We start from the raw sequence: 14,024 nt of genomic DNA, 5'->3' as shown, positions 1-14,024 counted from the left end.
CGGCGCCCAGGTCCAGCCGGCAGCAGCCCGTGCGTGCGGGCACCAAGGAAATCACCAGACACACACTGCGCTTTTTTTCCCCCTTGTTTTTTTGGTTTTTTTCTCCCTTTTCCAGAGACAAAGGCTGTTTCCTCCTTCCCCTGCTCCCCCCGGCGGCCTCGGCCCCCGGCCCGGCCGTGGTGTGCGCGGGGCTGGCCGAGGCACCGCCGCTTCCCTGCCGCGTCAACAGCACGAAACAGGCAGAAAGTCGATAAAAAGGCAGCAGCTGCCACAGGCAGCTATTTTAAGTTAAAAACAAAAAACCACCAGCCGGGTATTTTTTTTCCGCCCTTAAACTCCCACGAAGCATTTCACGGGCATCCGGGGCTCCCTTTTATACTCCTCATTTGAACCTAAACCACAGCTCATCGCCGGCCAAAACCAAAAGGAAAACAAATAAAAAAAGCTATAATATAAAAGATCAACATTGCCAGGTAACTTAGACTCTTATGAAATGTGCAGGTTAAACAGTCCCCGGTTCTCGGTCCAAGTTCTGGTTCAGGTGTTTGCGTTTCAGATTTATCTTCCAGCAGGAAACGGCAAAAATCACATCTTTTCTTTTTTTGTTTTTTTTCTTCCTCCCCCTCCCTAGGAACAGGAATCAGGCAGTGAAAGTCAAACCAGACGGAAAGCACGGGGCGAGCCCCGCGCCGGGGCGAGGTGGGGGGCGCGGGCGCCTGCGGGGAGGCACCGGGGCCGCGTTTTGCAATCGCCCCTTTTGCAAAATCTCGCTCTGAAGGGGCCACATCCTTCTGCAGGAGACGCCCCGGGGGCCGGCTTGCTGCCCCAAAAGCGGTGCCGGGGTGCGGGAGCCCGGCCGGGCGGCGGCGGTGGCACGTCCCCGTGTCCCCCGGCTCGGCGTGCGCCCCGGCGCGGGACCGCGGAGCCTTTGTCCTCTGGCGAACAACAGCCCGAGCCCGGGGCCCCGGCGTCCCGGGGGCCGGAGGACGCGGGGAGCTCGGCGGCTCGGAGCCTCTCCGCCGCCGGCCGCGGTCCTTAGCTTCGGGAGAGGGTCTCCGCGGTGGCGAGGGTCCCCCCGGCGCCCCCGGGCGCAGCCTGTCCCTCCTCCGCCTCTCACAGCGGGTGCACGAACTGGTAGACGAGGCGCTGGGAGATGTCGGGTTTCCGGATGATGCCCTTCTTGTAATACTGCCGGATGGAGCGGCTCAGCTTGTCGTAGTTCATGGCCGGGCGGTTCTTGCGGATGCCCCAGAGACGTGCCACCTGCGCTGAGTCCTCGATCTTGAAGATGCCTGCGAGGAAGCGGGGTCACGGCGCGGCCCTCGTCCCCACGCCGCCGCCGCCGCCGCCGCAGCACCCACCTTTCTCCTTGTTGAGCCAGCGGATGAAGCGCCCGTAGTTGTGGGGTTTCAGCAGGAGCTCCTTGAGGAACTGCCAGAGGTGGATGGGCTGCCCGGCGCAGGACGAGTCCACCTCGCCGTCCGCCCAGCCGCCGTCGCCGCCTGCCGCGGGCAGGGACCGGCTGAGGACGGGGCGGAGAGCGGTGCCGGCCGCCCTGCGCCGCGCCGGGGCCCGGGAACCCCAGATCCATGCCGTGGGTCTCCGGGGGACTCGGCCCAAAATCAGCTGGGACGCCCGGGGGGGAGGGACGGGGCCCGCGGGGGTCTCACGGCTGTTGCCCCTCTGGCTGCACCACGCGGGCAGCCCGGGCCTTGGTTTTGGGGCAAAACCACTGGCACGGCAACTCCACCGATGCATCTAGTAATTGCAATTAATTGGGAAGCGACCTCCCAGCACCCCAGCCCAGGCGCCGAGGGACGGGCCGGCAGGGCTGAGCCCGTGCAAAACTCACCGCAGTGCCGCCCGTCGCCCGGGGCAACTTTTTCCTTCATCCAGGCGGCTGGAAGGGAAAAGCTCCCGGTCAGGGGGGCATCTCCCCGGCCGGACGCGCGGCATCGCCCGCATCGCCCGCCGGGCGCCGGCGCCTACCGGACTTCCAGATGTCAAGGTGGGCGTGCAGCACATCGCCGCAGGCCGGGGAGCGCTGGCAGAACTGCTCCTCGGACATGGCGCACAGGTCCTTGCCCGACAGCTCCTGGAAGGACTTCCCGATCTGCGGCAGCCGGTACTGGTGCTCCGTCCACAGGATCCACTTCTGCACGTTGCCGGGGCTCCAGTCGGCAGGGTCTGCGGGGAGCCCAGCAAAGCCCGGGCAAACTCAGCTCACCCCACAGCCCCACTGCCCCGGCCAAGCTGCCCTGCAGCAGCAGCAGCCCCGGGGAGCGAAACACCCCAGGTTTCCGGAGGGAAAGCCGCTTCGGGGACCCTGCGTCCCCGTCCCGCGCAGCCCAGCAAGCAGCCAAGCACTGCCGGCGGCAGCGACCGCCCCGCGGCGCCCGGGGTAGCGGCACGACCTCGCTCTGCTCCGCGGTGGCATTTTTCCTCCGCCTGTCAAAGTCCCTTTTGTTCCCGGCCCCGGCGCTGGCAGCACCCATGGGGCACCTGGGGCTCGGCGCAGCCGGGAACGGCCCCGGGGGGGGGGTCTGCCCCGCTGCCTGCCCTGCTCCCCCCCGCGGGGCTGGGACGGGGCTGCTCAGGCCGTATCCAGCCTTTTGACGTCCCGCGTGCTCCCTGCAAGATCCCAGCTCGTGCTCACGCCTTTTGGGAGCAGGGCGGACGAAGGAGCCTGCATCAAGCTGCGCGTGGCCGGAGCCCCCACGCATGGCTGCAGCGATGCCGGGGAGGCTGAACGGGACACGGAGGGAGGATGCAGCAGCCCCAGCGGCACCGTCGGCTCCTCGTTACCCTTCACCCTCCGCGAAACGCATGCAATGCTGAAACGCGTCCCGGTAGTGTGGCCAGGGAGGGGAAGGGACGGTGCGTCCCGGCGCCTGCCCTCCCCGGCTCTGCACCGCTGCCTCCCCGCGCTCCGCAGAGCCTCCTCGCAGCCCCAAGCCAGCGAGGGCGTTTCGCGGGCGCCCGCGGGCTTTCGGGAAGGGCCCTGCGGGGAGCCGGGCGGCAGCACCCGCCTGCACCCGGCGCCCTGCTTGCAAACGCAGCGGGCACCCGGCGCTGGCGCACCCAGCCCGGCCCCGGGGCACCCACCTGCGGCGATGTTGAGGAGCTTGCAGGCGGTCTCGATGTCCTTCAGCACCTCGCCCACCACCATGCTCTGCACCTGCTCCAGCGAGTGCTCCTCCAGGGGCAGGCTGCCCTGCAAGTCCAGCTCGGCGCCCGGCCCCGGGCCCTGGCTGTCGATGACGGGGCACTGCTCCGGCTCCTTGGGCACCGCGCCGCGGCCGCCCGCCGACGGCTCCCCCGGGCCCTTGGGCGCCCAGGCCGCGTCCTCCGGGTAGAGCATGTCGAAGTAGTGGAGGCAGAAAGCGGGCAGGCTCTGCTCCGGGGCGGCCGGCGGGGCGGGCAGCCCGGGGCCGGCGCTGCCCATGCCGCTGCTCGGCGCCGGCTGCGAGCCTGCGGGGAGAGGGGAGAGCGGGAGGCTCGCGGCGCGCCCGGCGCTGCCCGCCCGGCGGCAGGCACAAAGGCGGCGGCTAAGCCTGTTAGAGGGGAGAGAAAGCCGCCAAAAAGAGCCGCGGCGCCCGGCCAGAGCCCGGATGAAAGCCAGCCCCGGAGCCCCGCGCCGCGCGGGGCGGCTGCCCCGCTTCTGGGTCAGCGGGCAGCGAGCGGGGCTCGGCCGCCGGCGGCTTTCGGGAGGGAGCACGGCGTGCAAACGGGGTTGGAGCACGACGTGCAAACGGGGTTTGCAGCACTTGCACCCCGAGCGGGGCTGGACGCCCGTGCAAGGCGGCGGCAACACTGGGCATCCGACCCAGGCGGGCACGTTTCTGTGCACGGACAACATCGCCGCTGCCTCCAGCCCGACGCCGAAGCACCCAAAGCGGCTCTGCCGGGCCAGGGCCCGAGCTCAGCACTGGCACCCAGGGCCCCGGCCGGCCGCCCGCTGCAGACCCCCCGCACGGGAACTTTCTCTTTCCTCTCTCGCAAGAACCGAACCACCAAACCCAGCCCGTTCCCGTCTGTCTCGGGGACGCGGGGAGTCCCGGAGGCTGCGGAGATGAGGATGAGCCTGCTGCATTTCCATGGCAACACTGGGAATCGTCTCCGTCAGTGGAGAAAGCTCCCCGAGAGGCATCCTGAGGCTCAGGAAGAGAAGGACCCCAGCGAGCGGGAGGCCGTCTAAGGGCACGGCGGGGGCCAGGGCACTGCCGGGGGCTCGGCGCTCCTTGCCTGCCTCCAGATATATATATATTTTTTTACCAGAAGGAAAAACCACACACAAGTGATGTGATGCTCTTTAAAAGCAGAAAAAGCATCACTGCCACTGCTCCGGCTTTTGCAACGGAGGCTGTGATAAGCCAGGGCTGTGCAGAGCCCAGAGCAGCCCGGCGCAGCAAGCGGGATGCTGCGGCCACCGAACCCTGCAACCCCCCAAAGCGACCGGGCAAGGCAGCCCCCAAAGCAGAGGGGGAAAAAAGCAGCTGGGGCAAGATGATCCCCTGTCTGCTATAAATCCCAGCAAGGCAAAGGAGGGTTTAAACAATAAAGCAGGGAACATTTCCTTGGGTTCGTGGAGGCAGGGCAGCGAGCGGAACGAATCCCCGGAGCCGCGCGAGCCCGCAGAGCCCGCGAGCCGTCTGCTCGGCGTGGGAGGGATGGTATTTACGGAGTGTCCGGGACGGGGTGTTAGCATCTCCGCGGCGCTCTCAATGTGCCAGAAAAATGTGCATTTCCACACTACCCCTCCCCGCAGCGGCTCCTGCCAGCAGCCTGGGCCCAGCTCTGCTCCCGAGTCGGCCGCGCTGGCGAAGGACACGTAATTAAACACCATTAATAGCCGCAAGCCAGAGACCGTTAACCACAGAGCTGCTGGCGGTGGGGAGAAACAGGGGTGCCGGGAGGATTTGCAGCATCCCGCTGTAATGGGTGGGTTTACCAAAGCCCGCAGGGATTTTTCCCCCGACAGCAGGGTGGTTTTTGAGGCTTGGCATTGCCTGCGCTTTGCAAACATCTCGCATGGTCTTGGGGACGGAGGCATCGGCTCACCGGGGCCGAGCCCCAGCCTGCCCGGCCCTGCACCGGGGAAACCACCACGGTGCACGGAGACACCGGCGAGAGCCTCACCTCCATCCCAACCTCAAAGACAGGGATCCAGGAGAGGGATCCCTCATTCGGGAGCTGGAAACTGCGATCCCAGGCACCAAGCAAACGGGGCGTTTTTGGTGGCACCACAAAGGCCGCAGCGAGGAGGAGGAGGAGGATGGAGGACGGGGTCGCGGCACCTCCCCACCGGCCCGTTTCCCTGAGAGATGCCGCCCGCTTCCAAACCTCCGCTTCATTCGCTCTGGATTAAGTGCGGAGCTTTAGCAGATCAGCCCTAAATCCAGCCTCACGCTGCTCCCGGCACAACAGGGAAGCGGCAACAGCTTGCGCGACTCCGGCCTCTTGCAAAGGGCCCGGGAGGGGCAGGGGCTGCCCGGCCCCCGCGCCGGAGGGCTGCCGCGTGCCGAGCCGAATTGCACCGAGCCCAGTTGCACCCAGCCGAATTGCACTGAGCTGATTTGCACCGAGCTGATTTGCACCGAGCCGAATTGCACGGAGCCGAATTGCATGGAGCCAAATTGCACCGAGCCAAATTGCGCAGAGCCTCCGGCGCAGCCGCGTGCTTCCCGCACCCCGGGCAGCCGGGAAAAGCGGGTGCCAGCAGCAGCCGCGGGCCGGGGGCGCGGGGAGCCTGCGCGAGCACCTGCCGAGCGATGCTGTACTCCCAGGGCGGGGGCCGTGTTTGCCTTTCCCCGGCGCTGGCACGCAGGCGGCCGCGGGCCGGGCTCCGCGCCTGGGTGGGGACGTGTTTGCTCTCCGAAGCCGCTTCGGGCGAAAGAAGGGGCTGCGGGGCGGCGGGGGGAGGCCCCGGCCCCAGGGGCGCAGGGATCACATCCCGGCTGGCCAGGCATCGGCGAGCGGGAATCACAGCGCGGGAAAGCAGCCGGCTCGGCCACCGCACAGGGGCTCAGCTCCGGGAACGGCACCGGAGCAGCCGCCGGGCAGGAGAGGAAGCGATTAGGGCATTAGCTCTTGCAACACTTTAAGCAAACAGCTGCCACCGAGTTGGACGAGGCGCCGGGCCCCGGGCGGTTTTGCGAGGTTTTCGCTTCCCTCCGTCACGGCAGCCGGAGCCGCCCGGATCCTGCGCCCCGCGGCGTCGCCGAGGTCTCCCCGCGAAAGCGGGACGGTGGAGCCGGCGGGCAGAGCAGCGGGATGGGGCCTGGGGCGCCCGCGTCCCTGTTCCCCGCCCCGGGGGATGAAGGACGAGGATGAGGAGCCGCTGAGGTCAGGTGCCCCGGCACTGCCTGCCCCAGTGGCTGAGCACAACCTGCACCAGCGACTCCGGAGAAAGCAAAGCCAAGAAAAGAAAAAAAAACCCACCCAGCCGAGCACCCTCAAACAATGGGCCCGTTAATTAAAATTAAATCTGCGGTTAAACAGGTTGTGCTGGAGCGCAGCGCGGGAAGCCCGGGGAAGGCCCGGGGCTGCCGAGATCGGCCCGGGACAGGGGCAGGCGCTGCCCCGGGAGAGCTCCCAAATCCCGGGGGGCCCCGGGGGCCCTTCCCCAGGCCCCGGCTCCGGGTGCTCCGTGCGGGAGCCGAGCGCCGGGGAGGCCACCGGTGCGGTGGGCGAGGCGCCGGGCGCTGCAGCCCCAGGGGGACGGGAGGCGCGTGGGACCCTCGCAGGGCTGTTGCAAGCCGATCCCCCCCCCACCCCGGCAGCAACCGCAGACGGTTTTAGTGGGGCCGGACGGAGCGGGTGGAGGCACCGGGGGCTTCGTGCCCCAGCCGAGCTGGGGGTGCAGGAGATGCCGGGATGCTCGGAGGCAAGTCGCTGGTTGGGATTTGCTGGGGGAGAGATCACCCTGTGGTCGGAGCAGGAGCTTGGGGGTCCCAGATGCCGCTCGGGGGGCTGGAGATGGCAAGGACCGAGGCGGGGGTCTCGCTATGGGGCCCTGCCCAGCACCAGCTTTGGGACCAGGGAGTCCCCAGGCAGGCAGACCCCCAGCACGGATGGATGGGGGGACGCGGCACGGGGCGTCTGGACTGATCTGGGGCTCCTCCTGCAGAAGCCCTGCTCCTCGCGCCCGCAGCGCTCCCTCCCCGGGGTCCCCCCCCCGGACCCCTCCCCGGCTGCGCTTGGCCACCGCCGCTACCTGCGCGGGGCCGGCCACCCCGGTCAGGCCGCCCTCGGCATCCCACAGCCAAGGGGGGGGGACCGGGCCGTGGTGGCCCCCGCGGAGCCGCGGGCCTCGGCGCCTGGTGGGTGGGTGCGCAGCGGAGCTCGCCGGCCCCCGCGCCGGCCCCCGCTTATAGCGGCACCTCCCCGGCCCGGCCGAGCCTCCTGCCCGGGAGAAAGCCCGGATTGTGGGGGATTTGGCAGCCGAGCGGCATTTGTGTTTCACTAACCGAGCAGAACCATAAAAACCCAACCTGGAGCCAATTTGCCTTTGGCACTGGGGGAGAAAAAAAGCACGGTGGCTCCACGAGGCTGCGGGGCTGCGAAAGGGGGTAAAAGCCCTCGGCAGAGGTGCCCCGGGGGCTCCGGGGCCCGGTTCCCGCGGGAGGCGGCGGGATGGGACGGGGCGGCCGAGGCAGGTGACGCCGCGCCGGGGCCTCCCGGCTCCCGACCTCGAGCAGGGGGAGGCTGTGCAAAGGTGCGATGGATGGGTGGGAAATCCCGCTTTCTCCGGGGCAATCCCGTCCCGAGGAGCTCGGGAACCCTCCGGCCGGTGCCCCCGGCCCCGGCAGCCCCGCGGTGAGCCGGGCAGGGACGCGCGGCCGGGGCAGCGGGGCCGGGGCAGTGCCGGGGGCTTACCTGGGGGCAGCTCAGAGACGGCCCGGGCGGCGGCGGCGGGGGGGAAGAGGCGTCCCCGGGGCGCGCGGCGCGGCGGGCATGGTCCCGCCGGGGCGGCCCCGGGGGGAGCGGCGCAGGGACGGGGGGCGGCCAGCGGCGCTCAGCGCCCGCCCGGCGGCGGCATGGGCTGGCGAGGGCCCGGCTCAGCTGCCGGGCATCGGCGTGGCGGTACGCGAGGGGGAAGCCGGCCGGGACCGCGGGGCGCTCAGCAAACGCCGCCTTTGCCCATTATATCCAATTCCTTCCTTATTTACCTGAACAAACAAGCGGTGTGCTTACCTCAGCTGGAGGTGTTTGAATATCCCAAGCGGGGCTTAACCCTTGAGGGGTGCGTCGAGCGCGCCGGGCTCAGACCCACGTCGGCGGGGCCAACCCGGGCGCCGTTAACCCCTTCCCAACCTCCGCCCGCCCCGGCCGCCGGCGCGAGCGAGGCCGAAGGCTCCTCCGCTCCCTCTCTGCTCCAGCCCTGCCGGACCCCGCGGCACCAGGACCTGCTCCGATGCTGCCGGCGGCTCAGCCAGACCCACGTGCACAAAATCACTCGCTCCAGCGCCAGCCGGGCCAGGAGCAAATCAGCGAGGTGTACGCGAGGGCAATGGTGCAGGACCACGGAGGAGGTGGCGAGCAGCAAGTCGAGGATGCTCCAACCCACTGAGGTTGCTCCAACCCCACCAAGGATGCTCCAAACCACCAAGGATGCTCCAATGCCAAGGACGCTCCAACCCGCCAAGGATGCGCCAATGCCAAGGATGCTCCAACCCCACCAAGAATGCTCCAAACCACCAAGGATGCTTCAAACCACCAAGGATGCTCCAACCTACTGAGAATGCTCCAACCTGCCAAGGATGCTCCAACCTCACCAAGAATACTCCAACCCACTGAGGATGCTCCAACCCACCGAGGATACTCCAACCCGCCAAGGATGCTCCAATGCCAAGGGTGCTCCAATGCCAAGGATGCTCCAACCTGCTGAGGATGCTCCAACCCCACTAAGAAGTTTCCAACCTGCCGAGGATGCTCCAACCTGCCCGGTCCGTGCCGGGAGCCCCTTGCTCCGCTTGCCAGCCACGCTGTGGCGCAGACTCCCGGCACCTTCCTCCCCAGCGGGACCAGAGTGCCTTGCGGGAATCACTGCCGTGCCCTGGAGCAGGGCGCCCGGGAGCCGGCGACGCGCGGGGCGGTCAGGGCCTGGTGTGTCTTCGCTGGCCCAAGCTGGAAAAAGCTGTTTTGACCGTGACAGACACCGAGCTGGTATTTATTGTCTTTCCAGCACGCAAGGAACACGTTGCAGTTCAGTCGGTTCTCCCACGGCAGCTCGGGAAAAACCAAACTCTCCCACGGCCTCAAAACCCGCATTTTTGCGAACGCGTCAGCCACAACCCAGCCCAGCCCTGGCCGTAAATACCCATCGCGTGAGCCGGCCCCAGGGCCTCCGCGCCTCCGAGCAGCTCTCCGCGCTGCGAGGGACGGCTCAGACCCGGGCGAACCTCCGCAACGTAGCAGCCCGCGAGCCCCGGCGCGGCGCTTTCCCCATCACCCCGTGCTCTTCGCCGGGAGGAAAAAAGAAAAAAACCCCGCGGAAAGGCACCCGGGCATTAACGCGTCGTGGGCCGCGGCGGCGCATTAGCAAAGGGCACCGCGGGCTTCGCCACCCGCTCGCCAGCGCCAGGAGTTTCCGCCTCCCTTTCGAAACGCTTCAATGTTATCTTATCGGCGGGGGAAAACGTTCCCCCCAGATTACGGCTCTCGCCGTCCGAGGGCAGCTTCGCCGCCGGCTGTTTTGGTAAACATGGCCGGGCCCATAACACGTGGCGGCGGCCAGGAGGGAGCCGGGGGCTCGGTGGGATGCGGGGGGCGAGGGGAGAAGGGAAGCCGCCGTTTGGGGAGGGGGCTCAGCGGGTTGTTTCGATACTTTAAGGCCAAACGGCTCAATCTCATGGCCGCTGGTTTTGTCGGCGCTAAGCCACGGTTTGCAGGGCTCGTGCAAGCTGCCTTCGCGCCTCCTCGCCGTGACATCGCCCGCAGGTCTCCCTCCTATTCGGTTTAATTACCACTCGTTACAGCAAACAGCCAAGCAGCAACGGGGAGAGGGGCAGCAAAGGGTCGCCCGGGGCAGGGACCCGCCGGAGGCGCCGGCCCCGCATCCCGGCCGGGAGCATCCCGCCGCCGAGCCGCCCCAGCCCGGCTCCAGAGACCACGTCTGGGTCTGGAAATGTTTTCCCTGCGCCTGTTATCAGGAGCACCGGAGATTTCGATAAGCAATACATTGAAGGGAAAAACATTTGCCCGGCTTTCCGAGGCGTTTGCTTTGCAGGTCTGCCTGCGCCGCGGCAGGAAAACATGGAAAAATCCCAAATCGGCCAAGGGGACCGAGGCCGATCATCGATGCCGCGCGCGGATGGGTTGGTGCATGGTCCAGCCAGAGCCGTGTGCCGGGGACCCCCACGGGCCGGACTCTGTCCCCAGAGCCGGCAGAATGCGGCCACGGTGACAAGAGCATCCCGCTGTCCCCGGACACATCTGCCCCAGGCAAAGGCCTGGGAAGAGCATTGCGGCAGCCGGCGCCCAGATGAGGTGATTCCTGACGTTTTTCGGCCGAAGTCGGGAGCGTTCGCAGCTCGGCCTCGGCGGCCCCGGCGCGCTCCTGCCTCCCACCTTTCGCAATCCCGGCGGGGTCACGGCTGCCATTCAAAGCGGCTCTGGTTACATATGCAAAACAGGAAAAGAAAAGGTTGCGACACCTGAGGAACAATAAAAGAGGGGAAATAAAGTCTGGCTTTTCTGCCGCCTGTGTGCGCAGTTTTGTGTGCTTTTCCTTGTCCTTTCTGCCAAGCGCTCGCCTGCGATCCGGCACCCCGGCTGCAGCACCCGCGAGCCGGCGGGGGGAAAGTCGGAGAAAGGACTCGTGAATCAGGCTGGAGGAATCTCCCTGCCCACCCACCTGCGCTAATCGCTGGCTCCATCGCAAGAATAACAGAGAAGCAGCCATATAACATACGGACATAATAAAAGCATTGAAGGGGCTTGATGTCACTGTGGAAACCGCAGGCACGGTCCAGCCCCAGCAGTTTGGCACCGGGGCCGAACGGCGCTTCCCGGTCTCCTGCGGCAGCAGGTTTCTCCTGCTTCACTCGCCGGGATCCGGTGGCCACGGTGGTGCCGGGGCTGGGAAAACCGGCACGTGCGGATGCCCCGGCGAGGCCTCGGGGGGCTGCAGCCGGGGGAGAGCGGCTTTGCACCCCCTGGGAAGGACCCGGCGCAGGGAAACCCGCGCGAGGAAGAGCCCGGGCATCCCGGGAATGGGGCACTGGGAAAGGTCCCGCCGGGAGCCGCCCGCCGCTCGCTCCCCTCCTGCCGCCCGTAATCTTAATTGCTGCTCGCTGGATGTTTGCTCACACCGCGCGCTTCCTCCCGGCCTGCACCGAGAGGTTTAGCATCGCCGCTCTCGTGTCGCGGCAAGCCGAGGCACGGCGGGAGGTCGGAGCCCGCGGGAGCGCCGGCCCCGTTCCCCATGGATCACCCGTTTCCGAAAGGGCCCCGGCGCGAGGAGCCGGCCGCTCCTGTTTATCGCCTCCTCGCCCGCGTCTGCCGCCGTCCCCATCTCCCAGGTGCTGCCGTAAAGGCCGTGCGCCGGGGGCTCGTGCGCACGCTGCGGGCTGCCGGCCCCCTCCCGCCCCCCGGCACCATCCCGGACCCAGCGAGGCCTCCGGACCCCCGCAGCGCCCAGCGATGGAGGCAGCAGGGGATGCAGGATGCTCAGCCCCATGGCGGGACGAGCCCTGCTCCGGGACCGGCTCTTTGCACGGGCCCCGGCGGCGTTCCCGGGCGCGCACAGGCAGCCAGGTGAGACTGGCAGGGCCCGGTGCCAGCGCACGGCGATGTTGTCTTTTCACACAGCGCCGTGCGGGGCCGAGCGGCAGCAAACCCTCCGCTGCTTTGTTTCCCACAGCGTCTGCCACGGAGAAATGCAAATCCGGTCGTGCCTTTTCTTTCCCTTTTCCCCCCGCATGCAAACGATCCTCGGGCAGAACGGCCCCATGGAGCGTGGGAGCCGCGGCGGCACCAGCAGCTCCCACGGTGGCAAAGCAGCAGCGTGCAAAGCCCGGGAGCAGGAGCGGCTCCCGGCACCTGGGGGATCCCTAAAAAAAGCCCCTAACGCCCAAACTCAGCCCTTTCCAAGCCCGAAGGCTGGACGCGGACCCCAGTGCATCCCGAAAGCCTCCGGGCGCCTGGGTCTGCGGGCACCCCAGGACCGGGCAGCCCTGCCGCGGGGCCACGCGCGGGTTTTGGGGCTCCGCCGCGGGCTGACGTCAGGGCCCGGCCCGCAGCTGTCCCAGGTAATTGAGGAAACCCGGCCACAGCAAACACGCAGGAAGGGAAATGGGGCAGATTAGATAAGGTTTGCTGCCTCTTTCCCCCCCGGCGCACAGCTGGGACGCTGGGTGCAGACCCCGCCAGGGCAGGGGGAAGGCACCGTGGTCCCCAAACACGGGGACAAGAGCGGGGTCCACGGGCCTCTCAGCCCGGCCAGCAGCTCCCGGCCGCTCCGGAGGGTTTCTGGGCACGAGGAGCATGCTCAGCTCCCTCTGCTGGCACCCGCTCCGGCCCTTCCCGGCTCCAAGCTGGCCATAACTGAGCCCTTTCCAAGCACCTTCCCTGGCTTTGCCACCCGAAACCCCCAGGTGCTGGCCCCTCCATCCCACCAGCCCAGGGGCTCATCCCCGCTTGGAGGTGAGGAAAGGACCCCCTGCAGCATAGCCCGCAGGAGCAGGGACAGGTCTCAGCCCCGTTGCCTCTCCCGTGCACCAAACGCAGCTCCTGGAGGTCGAAGCCTCCCCATGGGACCCCCCCACACTCACACACTCAACCCATCCGCCCCGCAGCAGCAGCTGGGAAGCAGCGCCTTGTTTTTAGTCAATAAATGGAGATCGCTATGGAGACAGACACCACCAGCCTCTCTGCAAGACATCCTCCATGGGGCTTCATCTTTTTGCCCTCAAAATGCAGCTCCTTGCCCGCTCCAGGCTCAGGGGGAGCAGGCAGGGCAGGCAGCTTGGCCTTGCTAAGACAAGGTGACGGGAGATGCATCAGCGTCAGCCCAGGCTGCAGGCACACGCTCCCTCCCCGCAACGCGCCGCAGCCCGTGTCTGCACCTCCTTCAGCGGCTGCTCGAGCAGCACTCGTGGGCGGCCGAGCAAACGCGGCCCTCGCAGCAAGGGGGGAAGCTCTCGAGCAGGTTAATTATCCGCGTTCGCAGAGATCCTTAATGAATTCCCCTGATGTAGCACAGCCTCAGAGATCGAGAGCTGGCACTTGACTGCTGGAAAAAAAATGCACCACTCTCAGTGAAGAAGCTCTGAAGTAGCATAATTACGCCTAATCTCCAGCTTCCGGGCTCGCTCAAACACCCTTAGCTTGAACTGTAGCTCACAACTGCCGGGAGGATGAAAGAAGAGGCCGAGGAGCCCGTGAAAGCCTCGGGAAACGCGTGGTAAAAAGGGGGAAAAACAATACTTTTTCCATTAAAGCACTTCAAGGTATTGCAAAGGCATTGCTTGTGCTGGCAAAGGTGTAATAAAAATAAGGGAACACTGGAAGGGACAAAGCTTTCAACCAGCCCTGCTCCACGACAGCCTACAGGCTGCTCCCAGCGCACCGGAGGGCAAACACTGCTACTCCTTCCCTGCGCCTGCCATCTGCTTCCTCGCCGTTTCCAGCACACGCTTTTGCTCGGGGGTTTTATGAATGGGGCAGCATAGGTTTGAGGTTAGATTTCCTTAAACCATTTCTGCTTAACCGGGTATTTTCCAACTAATGCGCTGGCTGAGCACCATAATGAGAGAGAGTACAACCCCCCCACCCAAAAAAAAAAAAAAAAAAAAAAAAAAAAAAAAAAAAACCACACACCGAAAAGCATCCTTAAAGCTAGAAGTTATTTCTGACTCCTTGCATTTAAGCACAGGTTCACATATGCTCTTCCCCACGGACTCCCTTGCCAGAGCACAAAATTCTCCTTAAAAAGCACGGCCTGCTTTCCACTTGACCTGCTTTACAGTGTACCCCGAAGGATTTACGGAGAAGGAGGAGGAGGAGGAGTGGATACAGCT

The 14,024-nt window shown here is 66.4% G+C and overlaps 1 protein-coding gene across 1 annotated transcript; it reads right to left on the bottom strand.

Moving 5' to 3' along the window:
* Nucleotides 1-434: 434 nt before the first annotated feature.
* Nucleotides 435-7,966, bottom strand: SPDEF (SAM pointed domain containing ETS transcription factor). Its single transcript, XM_064498158.1, has 6 exons — nucleotides 7,879-7,966; nucleotides 3,106-3,471; nucleotides 1,990-2,187; nucleotides 1,853-1,900; nucleotides 1,362-1,502; nucleotides 435-1,292 (listed from the first exon to the last, which is right to left on the bottom strand). Exons 2-6 carry the CDS (start codon nucleotides 3,443-3,445, stop codon nucleotides 1,114-1,116), a joined length of 906 nt encoding a protein of 301 aa, XP_064354228.1. The 5' UTR covers nucleotides 3,446-3,471; nucleotides 7,879-7,966; the 3' UTR covers nucleotides 435-1,113.
* Between the last annotated feature and the right edge of the window lie 6,058 nt (nucleotides 7,967-14,024).

The sequence above is a fragment of the Dromaius novaehollandiae genome, chromosome 27 (assembly GCF_036370855.1).
Source record: "Dromaius novaehollandiae isolate bDroNov1 chromosome 27, bDroNov1.hap1, whole genome shotgun sequence".
In the NCBI taxonomy this organism is placed as follows: domain Eukaryota; kingdom Metazoa; phylum Chordata; class Aves; order Casuariiformes; family Dromaiidae; genus Dromaius; species Dromaius novaehollandiae.
This window is presented reverse-complemented; position numbering and strand designations above follow the sequence as displayed.

Excerpts from the sequence above, each read along its gene's own strand:
- SPDEF (XM_064498158.1), bottom strand. The coding sequence starts at position 3,445 with ATGGGCAGCGCCGGCCCCGGGCTGCCCGCCCCGCCGGCCGCCCCGGAG. Across the intron at positions 2,188-3,105 it reads GCTCCTCAACATCGCCGCAG|ACCCTGCCGACTGGAGCCCC; the intron begins GTGGGTGCCCCG and ends GGCTCCCCGCAG. Across the intron at positions 1,901-1,989 it reads CCTTGACATCTGGAAGTCCG|CCGCCTGGATGAAGGAAAAA; the intron begins GTAGGCGCCGGC and ends TTTCCCTTCCAG.